The sequence below is a fragment of the Mobula birostris genome, chromosome 6, assembly GCF_030028105.1.
Source record: "Mobula birostris isolate sMobBir1 chromosome 6, sMobBir1.hap1, whole genome shotgun sequence".
Taxonomy (NCBI): Eukaryota; Metazoa; Chordata; class Chondrichthyes; order Myliobatiformes; family Myliobatidae; genus Mobula; species Mobula birostris.
Genome location: NC_092375.1, coordinates 101842077 through 101868565, shown reverse-complemented (window position 1 = coordinate 101868565; position 26489 = coordinate 101842077). Strand labels below are relative to the sequence as shown.

Here is a 26489-nt window from a genome sequence, read left to right as displayed (position 1 = left end):
ATTGCAGTCAAGTGAACATTCTTATCCAGGGTAGTTCCTCTATATAATTCTTCCTGAGGGTAATAAACTGAACAATGTGAATTACAATACAAACAGGGTAGAGCAAAATTAGACACTAGACACTAGAATACTACAGCACAGTGCAGGCCCTTCGGCCCTCGATGTTGTGCCGACCCATGTATTCCTAAAAAGAAAGTACTAAACCCACACTACCCTGTAACCCTCTATTTTTCTTTCATCCATGTGCCTATCCAAGAGGCTCTTAAATACCCCTAATGTTTTAGCCTCCACCACCATCCCTGGCAAGTCATTCCAGACACCCATAACCCTCTATGTAAAAGACTTATCCCTGATGTCTCCCCTAAACTTCCATCCCTTAACTTTGTACATATGCCCTCTGGTGTTTGCTATTCGTGCCTGGGAAACAGGTACTGGCTATCCACCCTATCTATGCCTCTCATAATCTTGTAGACCTCTATCAAGTCCCTTCTCATCCTTCTACGCTCCAAAGAGAAAAGTCCCAGCATTAGGTTTGCAGTATAAGACCTGTTTTCAAATCCAGGCAACATCCTGGTAAATCTCCTCTGCACCCTCTCCATAGCTTCCTATAATGAGGAGACCAGAAATGAACATAATACTCTTTAAGCAACACACATCAAAGTTGCTGGTGAACGCAGCAGGCCAGGCAGCATCTGTAGGAAGAGGTGCAGTCGACGTTTCAGGCCGAGACCCTTCATCAGGACTAACTGAAGGAAGAGTGAGTAAGGGATTTGAAAGTTGGAGGAGGAGGGGGAGGGGGAGATCCAAAATGATAGGAGAAGACAGGAGGAGGAGGGATGGAGCCAAGAGCTGGACAGGTGATTGGCAAAAGGGGATACGAGAGGATCAAATAATACTCTTTAAGTGTGGTCTCACCAGAGATTTGTAGAGTTGCAACATGACCTCTCTACTCTTGAACTCAATCCCCCTATTAATGAAGCCTAGCATCCCTAACTATCCTATCAACCTGTGTAGCAACCTTGAGGGATGTATGGATTTGAACCCCAAGGTCCCTCTGTTCATCTACACTCTTAAGTAACCGACCATCAACCCTGAACTCAGCCTTCTGGTTTGTCCATCCAAAATGCATCACCTCACACTTATCCGGATTGGACTCCATCTGCCACTTTTCTGCCCAACTCTGCATCCTGTCTATATCCTCTTGTAACCTTTGAGAACCTACAGCTCCATCCATAACTCCTCCAATCTTCGTGTCATCCGCAAACTTACTCACCCATCCTTCCACCTCTTCATCCAGATCATTTATAAAAATCACAAAGAGCAGGGGTCCCAGGACAGATCCTTGCAGCACTCCACTAGTCACCAACCTCCAGGCAGAATACTTTCCTTCCACTACTACCCTCTGCTTTCTTCCTGTAAGCCATTTTTTTATCCAAACAGCCAAGGTTCCACTGATCCCATGCCTCATGACTTTCAGGGTGTCTCTCTCATGGGGGTCCCTGTCAAATGCCTTGCTAAAATCCATGTAAACCACATCTACTGCTCTACCCTCATCAATTTCCTTTGTTACCTCTTCAAAAAACTCAATTAGGCTCGTGAGGCATGACCTTCCCTTCACCAAGCCATGTTGACTATCCTTGAGTGGACCGTACTTCTCCAAATGCTCGTAGATCCTATCCTTAAGGATCCTTTCCAATAGTTTGCAGACCACTGACCTAAGACTCACTGGTCTATAGTTCCCAGGATTCTCCCTATTACCTTTTTTAAACAAGGGAACTACATTTGCCATTCTCCAATCCTCCAGCAACCCCCCTGCAGCCAAACGGGATTCAAAGATCATAGCTACTGCTCCAGCGATCTCTTCTTTCACTTCCCACAGCAACCTGAGGTATATCTCGTCCAGCCCTGGGGACTTATCAATCTTGATGTTTTTAAGAAGATCCAACACTTCTTCTTCCTTAATCTCCACATTGTCCAGCACACAGGCCTGTTCTATTTCAACACCACCCTGATCAAGGTCCTTTTCACTTGTGAATACCGAAGCAAGGTATTTATTTAGGACGTCCCCAACCTCCTCCGCCTCCGGGCATATGTTGCTTTCTTTACCCTTTAGCGGACCCACCTTCATTCTTGTCATCCTTCTGTTTTTCACATACGCATAGAACGCCTTGGCGTTCTCCTTAATCCTACATGCCAAGGCCTTCTCATGACCCCTTTGAGCTCTCCTAAATCCTTTCTTAAGCTCCTTCCTGGCTACCCTATATTTCTCATGAGCCCTTCCTGCTTCTTATATCTAACATATGCTTCCTTCTTCCTCTTGACGAGTTACCTCACGTGTTTCGTCAGCCACGGTTCCCTTTTCCTACCATCTTTTCCTTGTCTCAGTGGGACAAACCTATCCTGAACCCAGCACGTGGTCCCTAAACTTCCTCCACATTACTTCTGTGCTTTTACCCTTGAACATCTGTTTCCAATTTATTCTCGCTAATTCCTGCCTCATCCCTTCATAGTTAGCCCTTCCCCAGTTAAGCACTTTCCCATTTTGTCTGTTTTTATCCTTTTCCATAGCTATGCTGAAGCTAAGGGAGTTGTGGTCACTCTCACCAAAATGCTCCCCCACCAAGAAGTCTGCCACCTGACCAGGTTCATTACCCAGAACTAGATCCAGTATGGCCTCTCCTCTCATTGGCCAGTCCACATACTGTGTCAGGAATCCTTCTTGAACACACCTGACAAATTCAGCCCCATCTATCCCCCTTGCAGTCAGGAGGTGCCAGTCAATATGAGGGAAGTTGAAATCACCCATAACTACAACCATGTATTTCCTGCACCGTTCTAAAATCTGCCTGCTTATCTGCTCCTCGGTGTCCCGAGGGCTATTTAGGGGCCTATAGTGATTGATTCCTTCCTAAAATGGAACCATTAATGTCCTATTTCTGTTTGCATGCACTTCAATGCATGAAGGGATAATATATAGAGAAGCAACAGATGATCTTGGTGATTTTGGGGGAAAAATCACTGATGGTATGAATATTCTCTGGATATGACAGTAAAAAAGGCCTCAATAAAGGACAAAATGCAATGGGAGAGTCAAGTTCCAGTCAAATATTAAAAAGATTGAGAAGGAGGTTTCAAAAACTAAACTCACAGCTGGAAGTACAAGGAGAGTTGAAACAAGGCCTTTTAAAGTTAGATGAGATTGCCAGCTGCTTGTAAAGGTAAGATAAAATATAGAACATAGAACACTACAGCACAGGACAGGCCACAATGTTGGGCCAACCTTATAACTTATTTAAGAACAATCTAACCCTTCCCTCCCACATAACCCTCTGTATGTCTATCTAAGGGTCCCTTAAATGTCCCAATTGTAATATCCTCAACCACCCACCACCCCAAGTAGCGCATTCCACATACCTACCATTCTCTGTGTAAAAAATCATCCTCTGACATCCTACTATACTTTCCTCCAAACATCTTAAAGTTCCTTTGAATTCACTATTACCACACTGGGAAAATGTCTCCACTGTCCACTTTATCTATGCATTTTATTAACTTGTACACTATATACAGTTGCAAGAAAAAGTTTGATCCCTTTGCAATTACCAGTTTTTCTGCATTAATTACTCATAAAATGTGGTCTCATCTTCATCCAAGTCACAATATTAGACAAACACAATCTGCCTAAACTAATAACACACAAACAATTGTACTTCTCGTCAATACTGAGTACACCATTTAAACAGCATCTAGGTTCAAAAAACATATGCAAACCTCTGGGGTCATGCATCTACAAAAGCTATTTGGAGTCAGCTGTTCCAATCAATGAGATGAGATGGAAGGTGTGGGCTGTAGAGGTGTCCTGCCCTATAAAAAAGACACACAAAGTCAGGTTACTGAGAGAGCTTTGCTCTTCTCAAGAAGAATCTGTTCATGCGCACCATGCCTTGATCAAAACAACTTTGAGGCCCTTAGGAGATGAATGCATGAAGCTGGAAAATGCTGCAGAAACAATTTTTAAGATGCAAGTGTCCATCAGTCCACAGTAACAGAAACTGTCTACAACTGGAGGAAACTCAGTACTGTTGCTTCTTTCCCTAGAAGTGGGCTTCTTGTAAAGATCAGAATGCACAATACTGAAGGAGCTGAAAAAGAGCCAAAGGTAAGGGCAAAAGACCTACAGAACTCTCTAGAACTTGCTAAAGTCTCTGTTCATGTGTCCACTATAAGAAGACACTGAACAAAAGTGGTGTTCATGGAAGGACACCACAGAGGAAACCACTGTTCTCCAAAAAATTGCCTCATGTCTCAAGTCTGTAAAAGACCAGCTGGATGTTCCATAACACTTCTAGGACAATGTCCTGTGGACAGATGAGTCAAGTTCTTGGCAGAAATGCACTCTCCTGTGTTTAGAGGAAAAGGTGACTGCACACCAACCCCAAAACCTCATCCCAACTGTGAAGCATGGTGGAAGGAGCATCATGGTTTGGGGCTACTTTGCTGCCTCAGGGCCTGGACAGCTTGCAATCATTGAGGGAACAATAAATTCAAAATTGTATCAAGACATTTTACAGGAGATTGTCAGGATAGTGGTCCATCACCTGAAGCTTAATAGAAGTTGGATAATGCAACAAGACAATGATCTGAAACACAAGAGTAAATCAACAACATAATGATTTGAAAAGAAGAAAATTAACTCAACTGAGATGCTGTGGCATGACCTGAAGAGGGACGTTCATGTAAGGTATCCCAGAAATGTGGGTAAACTGAAAATTTTGTCTGGAGGAATGGTCTAAAAATTCCTCCTCACCATTGTGCCTGTCTGGTCAGCAGCTACTGGAAACATTTGGTTGAGGTTACTACTGTTAAAGGAGGTTCTACCAGATATTAAATACACATGCTTTTCCCAGCCTGAACTGTGAATGATTAAAAATGTGTTCAATAATGACATGAAAAGTACAATGCTTGTGTGTTATTAGTTTAGGTAGATTGTGTCGGTCTATTATTGTGGCTAAGATGAAGATCAGACCACACTTAATTAACGCAGAAAACCAGGTAAATGCAAAGGGTTCACAAACTTTTTCTTGCAACTCAAAAACATCATATGAATAATGTCCTTAATGCAATAAAACATACCAAGCCATGACTTGACTTTAAGAACACAATGATCTATCATGACAGATGATCAAAAGGTAGGCCTGAAGAATATGGTCAATGTCAATTATTACAGTTTTTTTCCAGTAAAGCCACTAATCAAATGCAAGCTGTTGCTACTAAGACATAGACAAGGAATGGAAGGTAAGATGGGTCAAAACCATTCAGGTCACAAAACATGGTAACATTTCTGTTGATGACCCTTTAACGGGGCTAGAATTGGATTAACATCATAAGCATGTCTTAATATGCAGAGAAGAAGAAATACAAGAAAAGTGGAAGGGAAAGTGAGATTAAACAGTAAGAATGGTGATCAAGGCAAAAATAGCAATCATGAATAAAATATGGAACTGGTGGAGTGCTGCCACAAGAAAGCAGCATACATCATCAAAGGCCCCCCATTATTCAGTCCATGTTCTCTTCTTGCTGCTGCCATTGGGAAGGAGGCACAGGAGCCTTAGGTCCCGCACCACCAGGTTCAGGACCAATTATTAACCTTCAACCATCAGGTTCCTGAACCAGCATGGATAACTTAACTCACCACAACTCTGAAATGATCTCACACTTTGTGGACTCACTTTCAAGGACTACAACTCATGTTCTTGGTATTATTTACTGTATCATTGATTCTGTTGTATTTCTTTGATCTACTGTAAATAACTTCAAGAAAATGAATCTCAGGGTAGTGTATGGTTACATATACATACTTTGAAAATAAATTTATTTTTAACTTTTGAAATAGGAATATCCAAATCAAAAATTTAAATTGCTTATCTCACTGTGGAGACCAGAAGGATGTAATGGAAGGATATAACATGCCTATCTGAGATGAACTGATACTCACAACACGCATCTGCAGAGTATTTTGTGTTTGAGATGAACTGATGTTTCTTCAAAAGGTGATAAATCTTAGCAGAGAAAGTGAAGTTGCTGGGTCAAGTTGGAGCAGTGAATGGCTTTTTGATATGTTTTTATTAAGTTTGCTAGAAGTAAAAGAGTCTCACCTATTCCCTTGTGGGGGGAAGAACGTGGTTGTAAGCTTCCATTTGCTGCTCCAAGATCATGTACTGTAAGCTGATGGGCTGGCCTCAATTTGATCTCAGTCTGCATGTCAGCAAGGTTTATCTTCGTAGACAAAGACCGGGGGTTGTTAAACCTCTGCTTGGTTTTCTGGATAAAATTATCTAGAGATTTAAAGAAAACACAGTTTAACAAATAGAGATCAAAAGCAAAATACTGCAGATCCTGATATGCTTAAATAAAAACAGAAACTATCAGAAACACTCAGCACATCTGACAACACCATAGAGAGAGAAAAACTACAGTCAGTGGCCACTTCATTAGGTACACGCGTACACCTGTTCGTTAATGCAAATATCTGATCAGCCAATTATGTTATAGTAACTCAATGCATAAAAGCATGCAGACATGGTCAAGAGGTTCAGTTGTTCATACCAAGCAGCAGAATGGGGAAGAAATGTGATCTAAGTGACTTTGACTGTGGAATGATCTCCTGGGATTTTCAAGCATAACAATCTCTAGAGTTTACAAAAAATAATGTGAAAAAAAATTCAATGGTCAGCAGTTCTATAGACAAAAAGGCCTTGATAAGGAGAGAGGTCAAAGGAGAATGACCAGTCTGGTTCAAGCAGACAGAAAGGTGACAGTAACTCAAATAACCCCACGTTACAACAGCGGTGTGAATAAAAGTTGTAGAAAAGTACAAAACAGAAACAGGCCCTTTGGTTCATCTATTGCATGCTAAACCATTTAAACTGCCTACTCCCATTGATCTGCACCAGGACCACAGCCCTTCATACCCCTCCCATCTATATACCTACCCAAACTTTTCTTAAACGTTGAAATCAAGCTCGCATGCACCACATGCGGTGGCAGTTTATTCCACATTCTCATGACCCTCTAAGTGAAGACGTTTTCCCTCATCATCCTCTTAAACTTTTCACCCTTAACCCATGACCTCTAGTTGTATTCCCACCCAACTTCAGTGGAATCCCTGAATGAGAAGAGCATCTCTGAATGCACAACATGTCAAACCTTGAAGCGGATGGGCTACAGCAGCAGCATACACTCAGTGGCCACTCTGTTGGGTACCTCCCATATCTAATAAAATGATGACTGAGTGTAAGTTAACATTTCAAGTGGATGAAATTTTGAAAAGTTAAAAATTCAGCAAGTTTTAAGTTAGAGAAAGAGGACAGGGAAAAAGTAAACTAAAGGTCTGTGAAAAGAGTGGAGACCTCAGAGACTGAATAACACAAGTGGCAGAGATGCCAGCTGAATGAGCTGGAGCCTGGTGAGGATGAGGCATTAAAGCATCATCTAGCACATAGCACACATGGAATGGAAATAAATTTCTGAAGGCAGCCTAATGTGTAAAGGATTCTGCACAATCCCTCTTGACTGATGGGAGTCAAAGGATTTTGCAAGGACAAGAAAGGGTATCTATGGTTGTTGATGTTTGCAGTTGTTGTGCATGAAAATCACATTCATTATACCTGAAATGGCCGGAATCTATAAAGGAATTCAAGAAGCAGCTCCTCAGACAGGTGAAGCATGGATTAAGGAGGATAATTCCTTGGTTATTTATTTGTTTATTTATCCATCCATTATTTTAGCAATTCAGCATAAAGTAGGCCTTTCCAGCCTTTTGAGCAATGCTGCCCCAGCGACCTCTGCTTTAACCTTAACCTACTCATGGGACAATTTTACAATGACCAATAACCTACCCAGTACATCTTTGGACTGTGGGAGGAAACTGGAGCACCCAGGGAAAACCATGGGGAGGACATACAGAGGCTCCTTACAGAAAGGTGCCACAATTGAACTCCAAACTCCAGAAAGTCCTGAGCTGTAATAGTGTTGTGCTAACCTCTACACTACCTGTCTCCCTGATGTATTTATCCTTGTGGTACAAACCAGGGAGACTCCTACTATAGTTAGCCTGTAATCTTAAAAAAGCTTAAAACTTCAAGAAACTTAAAAGAATTTTTCTACAAATTCTAACCTTGACACCAGTGCCTCTGACTTCACCCCAAAGCACACTATCTGGTCCAGTGTTGCTACTTTTCTAGATTAATAAGATGTTAACTCAGCCAGTTCCATCATGAGCTCGAGCTGCTCCAACAAAGAGGACTCCCTCAATATATACGGTAATACATATCATTTTTTAATGTATTACATTGAAAATGTTGCCAAAAACAATAAATTTGATGGCCTATGTCACTGATATTACACCTTTGATTCTGAAGTTGAAAAGGACACAAGTCAAGTGAGAGAAAGAGCCCCTGGTGTAGATGGCACCTCTGCTGAAGTTCTAACATTCGAGAGCAACTTTAGATACAAATTCACAGCCTCATCTCCAATTCATAAGGGGAAGAGATGGTTGAATCTTCAAGAAAGGAGAAAAATCCTTTTGAGGAAAGTTAACCTATACAACAAACATGTTATAGCCATCATTCAAATTGTTTATCTCATTCTAAAAAGAATCAAAGATCAACTTTATTCACCATATACATTTATATGTATTAGGAATTTGCTGTGGTGTATTGATCAGGCCGCAGTAAGCAACAAAAAAACCCCCACAACATTCAGAGAATAAAGAATTACATAAAAATAAGTTAGAGCTTAAGGTACAGGTATGAAGTATTATGTGTATAAGAAGTGTTTACAGTGCAGTGCAGTGATTGAGGCAATTAATAGAGTGGGTGGGGAGCTAACTAGAATGATTGAACAGATTAACTGTCTGGGGGAAAAAGTTTTTAAGATGACATTAAGTTTTTGTTTTAATAGCCCTATAGCTCTTTGCAGAAGCAGGCTTTTGGAAAAGGTAGTTTGAAGGGGTGGGGGGGGGAGTGTCCATATTAATTTTTCCTGCCCACTTTGTCCTGGACACATACAAGTCCTGCTGTGATGGTGGACTGCAGCACTACTGCTAAACTCCTTGTTGCATAACTTAAATGATTGGCTATTAAAGAGACATTATATATTGCTTATTATTCAGAGTACATTATTACACACTTTATCAGAAAATGATCAACTGCCTTCTGGTCTCAATTAAACAAGAATAGCCTAAATCACCTCCAAATTTCCATATAAAAGGTTTGACTAATACACAAAACTTTTGAGTGGCAAAATGACAAATGATAGTCCATGTAATAAAATTAGATTAACATTTTCCAAAGTGTATCATCTTTCTCTCAGTAATATGTAATTAACACTTTTCAAGTCTTTCCACTCCACAAATTAGTACTTTAGAAAGCAAATTATCATTACTTCCATCATCAAACTAGCAATTTATAAAAGCCTGGAAGCTCACCAAATTCGATGAAGGAGTATGGTCTGACAGCCAAGTTAATCCTCATTGTATCATATAAAGTAATGAATTCTCGTTGTAGTTCATCCAGGAAACAAAAAGCGAGCACGTTTGGATAATTTTCAGAGCAGATCATCATATACCCCACTCCTAATGAACTTATAAAACTAAGGAGAGAAAGGGCAATTTAATTGGTTCTGCAATAAAGAAAATAATGAAATACTATTACTTTGATGGAATAGTCATGAGTAATTTAGCAAAATGAACATTACAATAAATTACACTATTGTACAATTTGTTGATTATATTAAACACAATCAATTCTTTTGAAAAAGAAAAACAGACATATTTTAGACAAACTCCAAACTTTACTGACCATGCATTTAAATGCAACAAACCAATAAAATATTCACAGTAAACATCTCATTTAATCTAATCTAATGCTAAACTCATTATCACGTGTAAAATAATTAAAAAATTTTACTTCAATAGTTTGCAACATCCTTTTCACAAAAGAGAAAAAGCATCCTCACTGTTAAAATATATTTCAAACTCCCAAACTATTTTCTTGTGATTATCTTAACTTGCAACAAACTTGCTATAACTTCCACTGAGTGAGGAAATAATCAAAATACCACTTAATAATGCTCTTAAAGAGCACAAAGTCTTCTTCAACTTTCTCAGTACCAGTGAATCCCCAAAATTATGTCTCTTTGTAACCACAGTGAATCTTGAGGTCTTGTTCATACGTGGAATTTTAATGCCAATCCCTAATTACTCGAGCAGAGATTTTAACCTGTGTTCTAGAATTGTAACAGTCCTTCTGTAGACAGCACTCCAGCAGTCTATGCTGTATCTTTTTCATTGCCATTATGGCATTACAACATTCTTCAACAATGCTCCAAGAGCTTAATGTAGAAGCAAACCTTAATGTTAGAAAAATAACAAATCAACTCTGATCAAGCATTTCAAATACATGTTGCTAAACTTCAAGAAAAACTCAGATTGCATAAAAACAAGGCTAGTTTTACTGCACTGTGCCAGCTATAAAAGTAAAATTCATTGAAAGGCTTAAAGGAAACAGGTTGTATTGTTGTTCATTACCAATAATGAAGAACAGCAAGTCACTGCTGTAGCAATAGAAGTACATGATTGTGAACAGCCCTCCCAAGGCGTGTAAAATGGAAGAAAGTTTTTCTTTGCCATCGCTCTGATATTAAAAAAACTACATCATCCTTTACTCTGGCTTTGTGAGATTATACACAACTGAAAACAGGCTCATATGGCTTCAGCTATTCTGGATGAGATAATAAATGGATTGAAGAAAACTCTCCCCCGATATCTGCTCCCAGTATTTATCACTTCTAAACTGTCATATGGCTGGGTAGTTTGTGGGTATTAAAACCAAGCCAAGCCTAACATCTTAATTTACAAATAACAATATTTGCATGATTGATTGATACATTTTAAAATGACCTACAGTAAACCATTGTTGCTTCAGCCTGTATCAGTAGGGCTGAATATACAATGAAGACACAAGAAACTGCGGATGGTGGAATCTGGAACAAACAATCTACTGGAAGAACTCAGTGTGTCAAGAAAGGAATGAGACCATAAGACGCAGTAGCAGAATTGAGTCTGTTGTGTATTTAACATTTCAGTCATATTTGAGTAATCTTGTATATACATATTGTTTGATTAAGCATTTTTGTTCATTTAAGTAATTCATTATCAGTTATATGTAAAGCATATGAATTGCATACATCATCACAATACCACATGATGTGTGTGCGCCTTGCTTAAAGTAAGAAAAAACTTACATTCGAAACTCTGTCTTTTCCAGCAATTGGTTTACTGTTTTGGAGTTACAAATCATAACATGGCAACAAGTAATTTTTAAAATGAACCCAAGTGGCTACTGTCTTGTTGAAGCACAGTGAGACATTTGAGTTTAAAAAAAAGCAGTGCAGCATGTGTTTTTTGAACAGTAAGGCATGATCAAGTTTTAAAAAAAACATAAAAATTGAAGAATTCACGGATTCATAAACAGTGAGTAACAGGGGAGAATAATCACAAAAAAAGAGCAGAAATGTTTGATTACATAGTGGATAACTGGATTTTATATACTGAGAAAATTGAACAGTATTTTAAAGCAAATGGAATTGCTGATGAGAAGCAAGTGCCAATTTTACTGAGTGCATTGGATTTAAAGGAAATGTTTGCTAAAGAGTTTGACTGCTCCAACCAAACTGGCGGAAATGAGCTTTGCTGATATCATGAAAGTAAAGCAGGAGCATTTAGAACCAACACCATTGTTGATTGCAGAATGCTTTAGGTTTCATAAAGAAAGGGAGTCCAGTTCAACGTATGTGGCTGAATGAAGAGATTGTCTAAGCATTGTCAGTTTGGTAATGGGCTTAATGATACCCTGAGAGATCATTTATTTTGTGGAATCTTACAAGAAAGCATTCAAAAATGGCTCCTAACTGAAGCACAACTAACATTTAAAAGGGCAGTTGCAAATTGCTTTATCAACGTAAACAGCAGACAGGTGTGATTGAGTTGCAGTCAGGAATGAAAGTGAGCATGAACAAAACTGCAACGTCTAAACAGAAACCAGCCTGGCCAAACAAATTGTGGCAGGGGCTCACATACACCAAACCAATACAGACTGGTGAAATGCAGAAAATGTAACAAAGTTTGACACATATGAAGAGCATGTTGGGCAGAAAAAATTAATGAACTACCCAGAGAAGAGAAAAAGATAAAAAGTCAAATTCCAAATTCAAATTGAGCAGGCTGGTGATGAAAAATCTGATAATGATGAGAGTGACACAGGATTGTGTAGCCTTGAGATTTGATGATGATGATGACGATGACGATGTTGACTCAGACCTGAGAGGCCAGCATCAGGCATTTTCATTCCTTACAAGGCGCAGTTCGAAAGGCTGTGTGGGCCGCCACTCCTTGCACAGAGATTTCACAGTATTAGTTTACGAGGCCGAGTTGTGAGCTCCACATCAACCCAGCGTGGATGGAGAGCACGTACGGGGGCAGTCTGTCACTGGATCGAACTTAGGAACCTCCGTTCTCAAGCCCGGCGCTGATCTCACTGTGCCACCAGCCGACCTAAGAGGCCTTGAGATTTACAATGTGAAAACTAACAATATTGACAAGTAATATGGCTAATGACAGATATGTTTCAATCATTCCACAAAATGAGTTTGAATGGCTTTTCAAAGATACTAAACTGAAGCCTACAGATATCCAACTGAGAACTTACACTGGAGAAAAAAAGAAAACTCAGTGAAATACAACAACCAACAAGACACATTGGGCTTGTATGTGGTAAAAGCAAGACGGTCAGCATTGTGGGGGCATGATTGGCTGAGACAACTACAACTTGATTGGAGATCCAACCTCTATTTGCATGTAACATTCCCTGTATCAAGAGTCAACTGAAAGTGAATTTAAAAAAGTACTGGATGATGCCACAACTGTCTTGATGCTGTACACCATGAACCACTGTCCAAGAGGGGAACCAGGTGTTGGTGCCAACCTTTGTGCCTCCATTTGGAAAGCATACTGGGCCGAGGAAGGACCATGCTGCTCAGAGGAATCGTGAAAGAGATGAAAGCTGTTATCCGACTACAACAATTTTTGTAAGTATCATTTCTGAGAAAGCTTCTGATATGTTAATCAAGCAGTTACTCGCAAAATGCAGCTTGGTTTTAAGCTGGAAGAGAGTTCATGGAGCATCAGGAAAGTTGCAAGCATCTGGCTTTTGTGAAAATGAAGAACCAGAAGCTACCCTGCATGCACTTAGGTTATTGAATGAACTTCAAGTGTGAGACAAGAAGCTGCTTGTAAAAGTATATGCAAAGACCAAAGCCCAGCTGGATGAATGGAAGGACAAAAAGAAAGGAGTCAATGAAGATACGAAAACAGAGAATTTGTCAAATGATGCTGTGGATGAGGAAACCATGGGGAGAGATCAGATCGTAAGGGGGCAATAGAAGGATTAATAAGGGAACACTCCAGTGAACTAAATACACCTTCCCTTGATCAAGATGCACATCCCAGAAAAAAAGAAGAAAATGACATAAGTGCTATGGAAATGCAAGAGGATAAACAAGACATTATTTTTCAAGAAATTAGCAAACTCAGCAAGACAAGAAACTAGAAGAAAAAGAAAGACAAGAACTTGAAAAGAAGTAAGAATTGAAGTAGATTCAGAGAACCAATTCCTACAGTCTCAGAATCAACGCCTACAACTACCTTGGAGGAGACCCCAGAACTTGAGATTGTTTTACAGCCGCAAGTCTCTTCTGGCAAGCAAAGCCATCCCCCTTGTCAGGAAAGACGTTATCCCACAAGAGTAAGAAAGCCTCGAGAGCAATCAAATCTTTTGGCCTAACTGGGACAATTTAAAATTTACTATGCTGTGTATGTCTGTATGGTAGTTGTATTACTTTACTTTATACTTTATTGTCGCCAAACAATTGATACTAGAGCATACAATCATCACAGTGATATTTGATTCTGCTCTTCGTGCTCCCTGGAGTACAAATCGATAGCAAATATTAAAAATTTAAATTATAAATCATAAATATAAAATAGAAAAGGGAAAGTAAGGTAGTGCAAAGAAAACCAAGAGACAGGTCCGGATATTTGGAGGGTACGGCCCAGATCTGGGTCAGGATCCGCTCAGCAGTCTTATCACAGTTGGAAAGAAGCTGTTCCCAAATCTGGCCGTACGAATCTCCAAGCTCCTGAGCCTTCTCCCAGAGGGAAGAGGGACGAAAAGTGTGTTGGCTGGGTAGGTCGAGTCCTTGATTATCCTGGCAGCACTGCTCCAACAGCGTGCGGTGTAAAGTGAATCCAAGGATGGAAGATTCGTTTGTGTGATGTGCTGGGCTGCGTTCATGATCTTCTGCAGCTTCTTCCGGTCTTGGACAGGACAACTTCCATACCAGGTTGTGATGCACCCCAGAAAAATGCTTTCTATGATGCATCTATAAAAATTAGTGAGGGTTTTAGGGGACAGGCCAAATTTCCTTAACTTCCTCAGGAAGTAAAGGTGCTGGTGGGCCTTCTTGGCAGTGGACTCTGCTTGGTTGGACCAAGTCAGGTCATTTGTGATTTTTGACCCCGAGGAACTTAACGCTTTTGATCTGTTCCACTTGCGCACCACCAATGTAAATGGGGTCGTGCGGTCCACTACTCCATATATATATCATGTATATTGTTGAAATGCTTTGTATATTGAGTTGGAATTTACAACTAAGCAGGGAGGAGTGTTGTGTATTTAATAATTCAGTGATATTTGAGTAATCTTGTGTGTGTGCGTGTGTGTGTGTGTGTGTGTGTGTGTGTATATATATATATATATATATATGGTTTGATTAAGTATTCTTGCTCATTTAAATAATTCATTACGGATTATACATAAAATATGTGAATTGCATACATCATTGTGCTACCACGTGATATGTGCACGCCTCACAAAGTAAAACAGGATGTTAAACTCACATTTCAGACTATCTTTTCCTTTTAATTAGTTTAACGTTTTCGAGTTATAAAGCATAAGAGTCTACTCCACCATTTGATCAGGGCTGATTGACACTCCAGCTCAACCCCATTCTTCTACCTTCTCTCCGTATCCTTTGGTGTGCTTAAGAACCTGTATGCTTCAATGTAAATGTGATAAATAAATCTGAATCTGAAGCATCCATTTCTTCTGTGATTTGGATGACCCACACGTTAATAGATGAGCTCTCGATCTAACAATCTCCCTCAATGTGGCCATTGCACTTTATTTGTCTAACCTGCACACACTCTCATTTCTGGTTCAAATTCTGAATGAAGTAAAACCTGTAACAGTTCTGAAATGTCAACAATTCCTTTCCTCCACAGATGCTGCTTGACCCCTGAGTTCTTCCAGCATGTTGCTTGTTATCCTAGATTTACAATACTGGCTTACAACACTAAACGTAACTCTTAAAAGCACAAGTAACTGCATTCTGATAACAAACTCAGATGCATTTATATTGTCTGAAATAAAATCATTTCACAATACAATTGTATTATTAGATTCTATTATTATTCTATTATTAGATTCCATGCTAGAGTCTCCGATCTAGATTGTTGCAGTATTTCAAAAAAGCGTTATTACATGAGAGAGTTTAAAGTATGTGTGCACTGTACAAGACAGTAGAAAATAATATGAGCTACAGGCAGAATGCAGAATGGCAAAATTCTTTGTAAGATTCTGCCCTTTTTTCTGAAGGGGCTGAGTTTAAGGCTTGCTAGGAATGGAATAAACACCTCATTTCCCTAATGAAAGGAAGTATCAACTAGTTCCAAGTCGGCATGGAGTCCCACCAGAAAAGGATCCATAATGAGAGATAGTCTGGGGATACAAGAGACTGCAAACGTTGGAATCTGGAGCAAAAAAAAATCAAGATGTTGAAGGACCTCAGTGAGTCAGGAAGAATCTGCGGAGGGAAATGGACAATATAAGTGTGGGTTGAAACTCCTCACCTGGATCCAGATGTCAACACAACCTGAAATGTTAACTGTCCATTTTCCTCTACAAATGCTGCCGTTGAGTTCCTCCAGCAGTTTTTATTTTGCCTGAGAGACGATATAGTCATTCTGCTCCAAATTGCTAGAGTTGTTCAGTATCAAATGTTTTTGAGGCTATGAGATATATTGCTATTGAAAAGTAGTTGGGCCTTCCCTTTAATGTGGGAGTGTTACATGGAAGACAAAAATAGAGATAACCAAACAATTGGCAAGTTTTCTATTTGGCAAACCCATCCTAAAAAGAAAAAATACTATAAGAAAGTTACAAATAGAGCTAATTCCTTCACTGTGTTAACAGAAAAATATTCCCGTGACCTCTTGTTCTTCTGCTATCTATAAATCTTTGTCTTTTGGTGAATAATCCTCATACCATCTGAAATACATTATTCCATACAAAACATTCCTCCAACTAATTTCTTTGAACCACAGAGAACAATCTCAGTGTGTCTTGTATGCAACCCCAGTACCTAACTAAGGGTTTCACATTCTTCCCAATGTGTGAAAAGTAGTTATGAAAATACTACTTAAACTGAAGCCTCACCAGTATATAAACTACATATAATTTCTTTTATAACCTGTACCTCCATTAATCAAGCCAAAAATGACAAGGTCACAAGAAAGACATATGGAATGGATTGGTTGATACGGTCCTAATTAAGTTCAAGTTCAGGCTTAATTGTCATTTAATCATACACATGTATACTGCTAAACAGAACAGTATACCTCCGGAGCCAAGGTACAAAACGCAGTACACATAGTCACATGCAGCACACAGCACCTATAGTTTCAATAGCATATGCAGTGGACTAGCAAAGGTGTCAGAAGTTACAGGGAGAAGGCAGAAAAATGGAGTTGAGAGAAATAATAAATTCAGTCATGATGGAATGGCAAAGCAGGAACAATGGGCTAATTGGCTAATTGGGCTCCAATGTCCTATAGTCTTATGATTTTATGGAATAAATTTCAGGGACTTTAGGAGCACTGATGCAGAGAGACCTTGAGATGCAAGCTCATTGCTTCCTGAAAGTGGCAACACAGGTGGATAGGAGAGTAAAAAAGGCACTTGGTGCGGAAGACTGTATGTCATAGCAGGGCTGCACAAAGCATTTGTTAGAGCACACTTAAGAATATTGTGTGGCAGCAAGAGAGAGAATTCAGAAAAGATTCACCAGGATGCTATTCACTAAATTGGTGAGGGTGCTGCGGAAGAGGATTTCTTGGAATGTATGCGGGATGGTTTTTTGAACCAACATGTCGAGGAACCAACTAGAGAGCAGGCTATTCTAGACTGGGTTTTGAGCAATGAGGAAGGGTTAATTAGCAATTTTGTCGTGAGAGGCCCCTTGGGTAAGAGTGACCATAATATGGTGGAATTCTTCATTAAGATGGAGAGTGACATAGTTAATTCAGAAACAAAGGTTCTGAACTTAAAGAAGGGTAACTTTGAAGGTATGAGACGTGAATTAGCTAAGATAGACTGGCAAATGACACTTAAAGGGTTGACGGTGGATATGCAATGGCAAGCATTTAAAGATCGCATGGATGAACTACAACAATCGTTCATCCCAGTTTGGCAAAAGAATAAATCAAGGAAGGTAGTGCACCCGTGGCTGACAAGGGAAATTAGGGATAGTATCAATTCCAAAGAAGAAGCATACAAATTAGCCAGAAAAAGTGGCTCACCTGAGGATTGGGAGAAATTCAGAGTTCAGCAGAGGAGGACAAAAGGCTCAGTGCTGGGACCCCAGTTGTTTACAATATATATTAATGACTTGGATGAGGGAATTAAATGCAGCATCTCCAAGTTTGCGGATGACACGAAGCTGGGCGGCAGTGTTAGCTGTGAGGAGGATGCTAAGAGGATGCAGGGTGACTTGGATAGGTTAGGTGAGTGGGCAAATTCATGGCAGATGCAATTTAATGTGGATAAATGTGAGGTTATCCACTTTGGTGGCAAAAACAGGAAAACAGATTATTATCTGAATGGTGGCCGATTAGGAAAAGGGGAGGTGCAACGAGACCTGGGTGTCATTATACACCAGTCATTGAAAGTGGGCATGCAGGTACAGCAGGCGGTGAAAAAGGCGAATGGTATGCTGGCATTTATAGCAAGATGATTCGATTACAGGGGCAGGGAGGTTCTACTGCAGTTGTGCAAGGCCTTGGTGAGACCACACCTGGAGTATTGTGTGCAGTTTTGGTCCCCTAATCTGAGGAAAGACATCCTTGCCATAGAGGGAGTACAAAGAAGGTTCACCAGATTGATTCCTGGGATGGCAGGACTTTCATATGATGAAAGACTGGATGAACTAGGCTTATACTCATTGGAATTTAGAAGATTGAGGGGGAATCTGATTGAAACGTATAAAATCCTAAAGGGATTGGACAGGCTAGATGCAGGAAGATTGTTCCCGATGTTGGGGAAGTCCAGATCGAGGGGTCACAGTTTGAGGATAAAGGGGAAGCCTTTTAGGACCGAGATTAGGAAAAACTTCTTCACACAGAGAGTGGTGAATCTGTGGAATTCTCTGCCACAGGAAACAGTTGAGGCCAGTTCATTGGCTATATTTAAGAGGGAGTTAGATATGGCCCTTGTGGCTAATGGGATCGGGGGTATGGAGGGAAGGCTGGTACAGGGTTCTGAGTTGGATGATCAGCCATGATCATACTGAATGGCGGTGCAGGCTTGAAGGGCTGAATGGCCTATCCCTGCACGTATTTTCTATGTTTCTATGCTATCATTATAAGGAGAGATTGGATAAACTGGGTTTATTCTCGTAGGAAATGAAGCCGAGGGATGACACTATAGAGGTACATATATTACAAAATGGGTACAGATAGAATAGATAGTGAGAGGAAAACACAAACAACTGCTGACACAGGAAACTGGAGAGAAAAAAAAACAAACTGCTACAGAACTCAGTAGGCCGAGTAGCATCTGTGGGGTGTGGGTGGGGGAGGTAAGGAATAGTTAATGTTTTGGGTTGAGATTCTGTATGACCTGAAATGTCAGCAAGTTTTTCTACACCACCCCATCCTTCACAGATACGAAGTCAGAATCTTTTTCCCAAGGCAAGGGAGTCTATAAGTTACAGCTATAGACTTGGCTTTAAAGTGAGGGGGAGAAATTTAAAGATTTCAGAGGTAAGCTTTTCCACAGAGTGGCGAATACCTGTCATGAGCTTCCTGAGGTGGTACTGGAGGCAGAAACTATTAAAACATTCAAAAGATGTTCCGTCAGGTACTTGGAAAAGAGAAGTGTAGAGGGAGAGTGGTCTATAAGAAAACCATTGGATTTCTAACGATTCATGTTCCAATGGACACTGTCAAAAGGTTATATACCAATACCTAGTAGTGCCTCAGTTCCTCCATTCTTTAGAACTGTATATCAGCATTACATTGCCTCTTCTTATTGTTCTTACTGGAAGGTATCACTCCATATTTTAATTAAATTGAATCTACCACATGCCTTCCATTTTTAGACTTTCAATACCCTCATGAAGTCGGTTACTTGTGATATACTATATTTACAAGCTGAGTCAGGTTATAAGCTTTGAAATTATGCTGTTTAACCAAAATCTGACTTGCATATCAAGAAAGCAGAGGTTCTAAAATCAACTTCTAAGTTATCTTCCAGCTTTTAAAAACAAATGTTCACAATCTTTATTTTCTGCTTCTTGGACAAATTTTCTTCTACCCTTTTAATCCCATGGTTTTTAACTTTGCTAACAAGTATGGTAGCATAGCAGTTAGAGCAATGCTTTACAGCACCAACTATAACATCTGGGTTTGATTCCTGCCGCTGACTATAAGTAGCTTGTACATATTCCTTATAACGGCATGGGCTTCTTCTGGGCTCTTCAGCTACCTCCCACATTCCAAAGAAGTACTGTCAGGGGCATGTCATTGGCACACATGTTGGTGCTGGAAATGTGGCAACGTTTGCGGATTACAGATTTGCAATAAATGATGCATTTCACTGTATACTTCAATACACATGTGACAAATAAAGCTAATCTTTACATAGTAATTAGCCTAAAGCTATTTGGAAGTTCACACATGTATCTTAAGTACAGTAACAAAAAGTCCAGTAAATAGTCAGGTAGTCACGTAACAGTTGGAGAGAAGAGTAGATGATCTAGGTATTCTCTGCAGGTACTGTCTAAACTGCAAATAGGAACAGCTTCTTCCCCCTCCACCATTGGATTTCTGAATGATTCATGAACCCATAAACACTACTACATTATTCCTCTTTTGCACTACTTTTGTAAGGTATGGTAATCTTTATGTCTTGCACAATACTGCAGTCATAAAATCAACACATTTATGACATATTTCAGTGATAATAAAAATGATTTTGAAACAAAGCACCCTCATTACTCATAAAGAACTTAATCTAAGTTGATATAACATTATTTTATTCTAACAAATCATAGGCAACAGCAGACAGAAACAGAAGCAGCAACAGGCCAACTGGCCCTGATCATGCCCTAATACAGGTCCACAATTCCTTATCTGAAATCCTTGGGGTCAGTTACATTTCAGAATTCAGAATTTTTCAGATTTCAGACCCCCTCCCCCCGCCGATACCAAAAAACACGTATGCTCAAGTCCCTTATTTAACCTGTCTCAGTGCGGTGGGCTTTAGGACCCGGCAGCACACCAAACCTACGCACATCCTCCCGTATACTTTAAATCATCTCTAGATTACTTATAATACCTAATACAATGTAAATGCTATGTAAATAATTGTTATACTGTATTGTTTAGGGATTAATGACAAGAAGAAATTTTATTTCCAACAAAAACATTCAATAAAACATAAAAATATACAGCTTTAAACGAACCGAATCAAACTTATTGGAATAAATGTAGAACGTCACTGTCACTGTCACTATAAAACTTCAGTAACTTGTCTTTCTGTTTATTTGAAATTCTGTTTATTTGTAGTTCTGACACTATTTTCTTCAGTAAGATGCCACACAGACACACCATGATCAAGCTTCTGCAAAAACTCCACTTTCTGCGTTATTGATAGAGAAGATTCCTTCTCTTTTTCTCATTGTTACCCATAGGGGTATCTGCAGCTCTTCTTGACATTTTCAGAGTGAAATTAAAGAAAACGTTAACAGTGAACACAAAATATCAGCGAATAGCAAATGCACGTGTAACCAGTACGAGTGCTGAGCCACAATTGACATCTGGCGGCCCCTGCTAGTGCTGCCACATCACACCTGAGTGACGTTAGCTGTTGGCAAAAAAAACTTCTGTTTTCGGAGCTTTCTGGATTTCAGAATTTCGGATAAAGGAATGTGTACCTGTATTCAATAGGACAGGGACTTGTTCAATATTGGCCCTAATATCACTTTTCTACTCTCCCATACTTCTAACTTGTGGTTCAAATATCCACCTTAAATATATTCAGTGACTCTGTATCTAAAACCCTCTGGGCAAAGAAATTCAAATTCTCAACCCTCATAACTTTCACAAACACGAGAAAATCTGCAGATGCTGGAAAACGAAGACAACACACAAAGACGCTGGAGGAACTCAACAGGTCAGTTAGCACCTACGGAAAGGAATAAACAGTTGATGCTTTGGGCCAAGACGTTTTACCAGGACTAGAATAAAGATGAGAATTAAAACATTCAATGATGAGAAGTAAGAAGGTGGGGAGAGGGGAGGACCATAACTTTCATCTTGGAATCATTCTCGTAAACCTTTTCTAAGCCCTCTCCTACACAAGCATTGCTGACTATACTCTTTTTCAAAGATGCTGCCTGGCCTGCTGAGTTCCTCCAGCAGTTGTGTGTGTTGCTTGGATTTCCAGCATCTACAGATTTTCTCTTGTTTGTGATTGGATTGCAAGCACATCCTTTCTTAGATATAGGGCCCAAAACTGCCCATAACCTAGTGAGTAGTTCTCTACACTGCCTCCAAAAGAAGTACATATTTCTTATATGTGACGTTCAACATTGTTTGCAGTGTTCCAGGCACAGTTTCAATAGAAACATAAAGTTTTACAGCATGGAAACAGACCCTATCACGCAACTCATCCAATGCCAACAAGGTCCATCTCTCTCTAAATTTTTCCCATTCATGAAACTGTTTAAATGCTGTAATTGTACCCACCTCTACCATTTTCTCCGACACACTATTCCATATACCTACCACCCTAGGTGTGAAAAATGTTGCCCTTGTGGTTCTCTTTCTTTTAAATCGAAACCCTCTAGTTTTAGGAAGTCCCAGTCCATCCAGCCTCTCCTCATAACTCAAGCCCTCCAGTCTCGGTAGCATCCTCACGAATCTTCTGCACCCTCTTCAGCTTAGTCATTTCACTGCTATAGAATGGCAACCAGAATTACACAAAATATTTCAGGCGCAGTCTCAACCAACATTTTGCCCTCAATATGCAAACCAATGAAAGGAAGCATGCCACACACCTTCTTCACCACCTGGTCAGTGCCACCACTCTCAGGGAATTATGTACTTGAAATGCTTGGACTTTCTGCTCTACCACTCTGCCCAGGGCCCTAATATTTACTGTACCTGGTTGAACTCTCCAAAGTAACACCTAGAAAAATTGCATTAACACTTCCTGCTTATCCTCCATAACCCTGGCAATAAAGGACATTCTATTAGCTTTAACTATTCATGCACCAGGGACTCCAAATACTTTTGCACCACAAAGTTTGCAATCTCACTCTATTGGAATAATTTTCTTTTTCATTTTTCCTCCCTAGTGGATAACATTTTTCATACTATATTTCATTGGCCAACTTCTTGCCCACTTAATCAATCTTAGCTGTATGTGTTCTCCATGTAACCTGCTAACCTTTGTAACAGCAAATCTGGCCACAGAGTATTCACATCCTTCATCCAAATATCAATAAAGTTTATAAACAACCAAATCCATCTGACCACTTCCTGTGACACCTCACTAGTTACTGATTTGAAAATTACTCATTTATTCCATAGTTAGTTTGCCAATCCCCATCTATGCCGATATATTACAGTCAATTCCATACACTCTTACCTTACATGATAACCATTCACTTTCCTTGTCGAGAATTTTTCAAATGCCAATTATTTTCTACCCCTAGATTACATTATCTATAAGTTCTAAACACTCACACTTAGCTGAAAGATAACTGCCAGCTTGGTCCTTTTTTGTCTGAACACAATTAAGACAGTTGAAATCCTCAACTCCATATACCTCAAGGACTAGATATTTTTAATCAAGCTTTAATAGTATTAACTCCTACTCCCTCCAGTGAACTAGGATGCACAACACCTAGACTGAGCTTTCTTCTAAACTGGTTCTTAATCTTGCATTGGGAAAGCATAGGCTTATTAGTGAGTAAGGATTTAAAGAGTTGTGGACACAGCTTAGCACATCACAAAAACCAGCATGCACTGTCTACATTGTTTGTTGACTCGGAAAAGCATCCAACCTAATCAAGGACCCCACCCACTCTGAACACTCCCTCTTCTCCCCACTTCCTCAGGCAAAAGTCCGAAAGCACACACCACCAAACTCAAGAACAACTTCTATCCCACTGTTCGAAGATTATTGAACAATTCCCTAGTATGATAAGATGTACTTGTGGCCTCACAATTTAGCCTGCTATTCCCTTATGTCTTATTGTCTGCCTGCACTACACTTTTTCTGTAGCTGTAACATTTTACTCTGTTGCAACACACACAAAATACTGGAGGAACTCGGAAGGGAAAGACAGGTGTAGCTCTTTGGCTGCTTGCTGGGATAAGTGCTAGGAGGGAGATTAGACAAGGGAATCACAGTCAGAATCCGTGAGGAGATGGCAAAAACTGTGGAGGATGATGTGCTCGAATCAGAGGTTCATGGGGTGGTAGTAAGGACAAGAAGAACTCTCACTGTTAAGGCAGCGGAAGATGGGGTGAGTGCGAATGTCTGGAAAATGCAGGAGATCTGGGTGAGGGCAGCATCAATGATGGAGGAACAGAAACCCCGTTCTGTGAAGGAGGAAGACATCTCTGATGTCCTGGAAGGGAGAGCCTCATCCTGGGAATAGTGCAGTGAGGACAAAGGAACTGAAAAAAGGGAATAGTTTTTTTTACAAGAGACAGGGTGGGTAGAGGTACAGTGAAGGTAGTCGAAAGAATTGTTAGGTTTATAAAGGATATCAGTCAACAGATGGTCTCCAAAGATGGAGACAGAGAGATCAAAAAAGAGGAGGGCAGTGTCAGAAATGGACCAAGCAAAATTAAGGGCAGGGTGGAAGCTGGAGGCAAAGTTGATGAAATTGATGAGCTCAGCATGGGTGCAAGGAGCAGCACCAATGTAGTCATCAATGAATCTGAGGAAGAGTTAGGGAACCTTCTGTTATGACCTCAGTGTACTGATGTGATGAAATGATCCATATGGCTGGCATGCAAAACAAAGTTTTTCACCATTCATTAATTTATTATTTTTGCTTTGCATGTCATAGGCATGTCTAAATAACTTGATAAAGTTTATCAAGTTGATAAAAATGACTGATGAGGTTAGATTAGTGCAAGTTGTTTATATGGACTTCGGTAACTAACAAGATTGCTTATTGTAAACTAACCGAGAAGGCTAAAAAACATGGAGTTCCTGGTGACATGGGAGATTGAATTCAAAAATGACAAGGTCATAGTAATAGAGATAGTAATAGAGAGATGTTTCTCTGACTAGAAGTTTTATAGTGGTGTTCTTCCGGGACTGATGCTGGGACCTCTTATTTGTGATTGATACAAATTCTTCAGATGAAAATGTAGATGCGGTGATCAGTAAAATTACAGACTACAGAAAATCAGGTGGAGTTGTAGGCAGCAAAAAAGGTTGTCAAAAGATTCAGCTGGATTGGATGTATAGGCAGAGAAATAGTGGTCCTGCACTTTGGAACTATACACTAAATAGCTTAACTTTTAGGAACACTGATATGCAGAGGGATCTTGGGGTTCAAGTCAATAGCTTCCTGAAAGTAACAACACAAGCAGTTAGACTACTTGCTTTGAGGACAGATTGGACAAACTTGGATTGTTTTCTCTAGTACGCTGTACCCTGATATACTGTATAGTAGTATTAAAGCAGACATGAGAGGGTAGGGAATGGAGGGGTATGGCTTATTAGCAGGCAAATAGGATTATTTAATTTGCCATCATGCTTGGTACAGACATCCTAGGCCAAAGGGTCTATTCCTGAGCTGTTGCTATTGTTGTTGTTCAGTTGTTAAGTCAAGTCCGACTCTTCGTGACCTCATGGACCACAGGATCCATAGGGTTTTCATGGCAAGATACGGAAGTAGATTGCCGGGCCTTTCTTCTGCACAGATACTGTTGCTGCCCAGGTTGGGACCCGGCTGGGTTTGAACTCAAGATAATCTGCCTTGAAGTCCAGTGTTGATGCCACTGCACCACAGCTAGCCCACTGTACTGTTCTATTTATGTATTGTAGTCCATCTGTTTACTTCTGAATGGCAAAATGTAATTCTAGAAGCAGGGATATACTTCAGCATATGCAAATATGCTGTTCACCTAAAGACCAACAATGTCATTTAGGACTGAGTAATTCATGCCAACAAACTATATTTCTTCCTATTTCCTCACTGCACCTGCAGGTCAGGTTTTCATGATGTGTCAGCCAAGTCCAGCACAGAAACAGGCCCTTTGGCCCATCTATTGAGATGTTCTCACAACCAATGATCTCACTTTAAGGACTCTCTATCTTGTTATCTCATGTTCTCATTGTTTATTGCCATTTATTTATATTTGCATTGGTACAGTTTGTCTTCTGCACTCCCATTGATCTTGTTATAGATACTATTCTATACAATTGCAGAGTATGGTCACAGGAAAATGTCAGAGTTGCATATGGTGACAAATATGTACTTTGATAATAAAATTTACTTTGAACTTTGAACTGCCTGTCCCACCAACCTGCACCCTGACCGTGACCCGCCATACCCATACCATCCACGTACTTATCCACACTCCTTGTTGAAATCGAGTTCGCACGCACCACTTGCATTGGCAGCTCGATCCATGCTCTCACGATCCTGAGTAGAGAAGCTTCCCCTTATGTTCCCCTTAAACACTTCACTCTCACCCTTCACCTCTAGTTGCAGCCCCACCCAACCTCAGTGGAAAAAGCCTGCTTGTACTTACCTTATCGAAATCCCTCTAAATTTTGCATATCTATCAAATTTCCCCTCAGCCTTCTTTGTTCCAATCAATTAAGTTCTAACCTATTCAATCTTTCCTCATAATACAGGTCCTCCAATCTCAGCAACATCCTTGTGTTAGGGGTTTCTTCTTTTATATTACTGCTGAGGCTAATCAAAATGGCTTCTTTGTTATGTTAGAATAAAATGGCTTCTTTGTCATGTTAACTGCTGAGAGAGTTCTCTCTCTA

At 40.0% G+C, this 26489-nt stretch overlaps 1 protein-coding gene across 2 annotated transcripts in view; it reads right to left on the bottom strand.

Annotated features, from left to right (window-relative positions):
• Nucleotides 1-26489, bottom strand: part of sec22a (SEC22 homolog A, vesicle trafficking protein) — a 140368-nt gene that overhangs the window by 66919 nt on the left and 46960 nt on the right. For both annotated transcript variants that reach the window (XM_072260945.1, XM_072260946.1), the window contains exons 3-4: nt 9488-9651; nt 6156-6335 (exon numbers count right to left, since the gene is read on the bottom strand). In XM_072260945.1, the coding sequence (XP_072117046.1) occupies nt 6156-6335; nt 9488-9651 (344 nt within the window). The remainder of the gene's footprint in view (nt 1-6155; nt 6336-9487; nt 9652-26489) is intronic.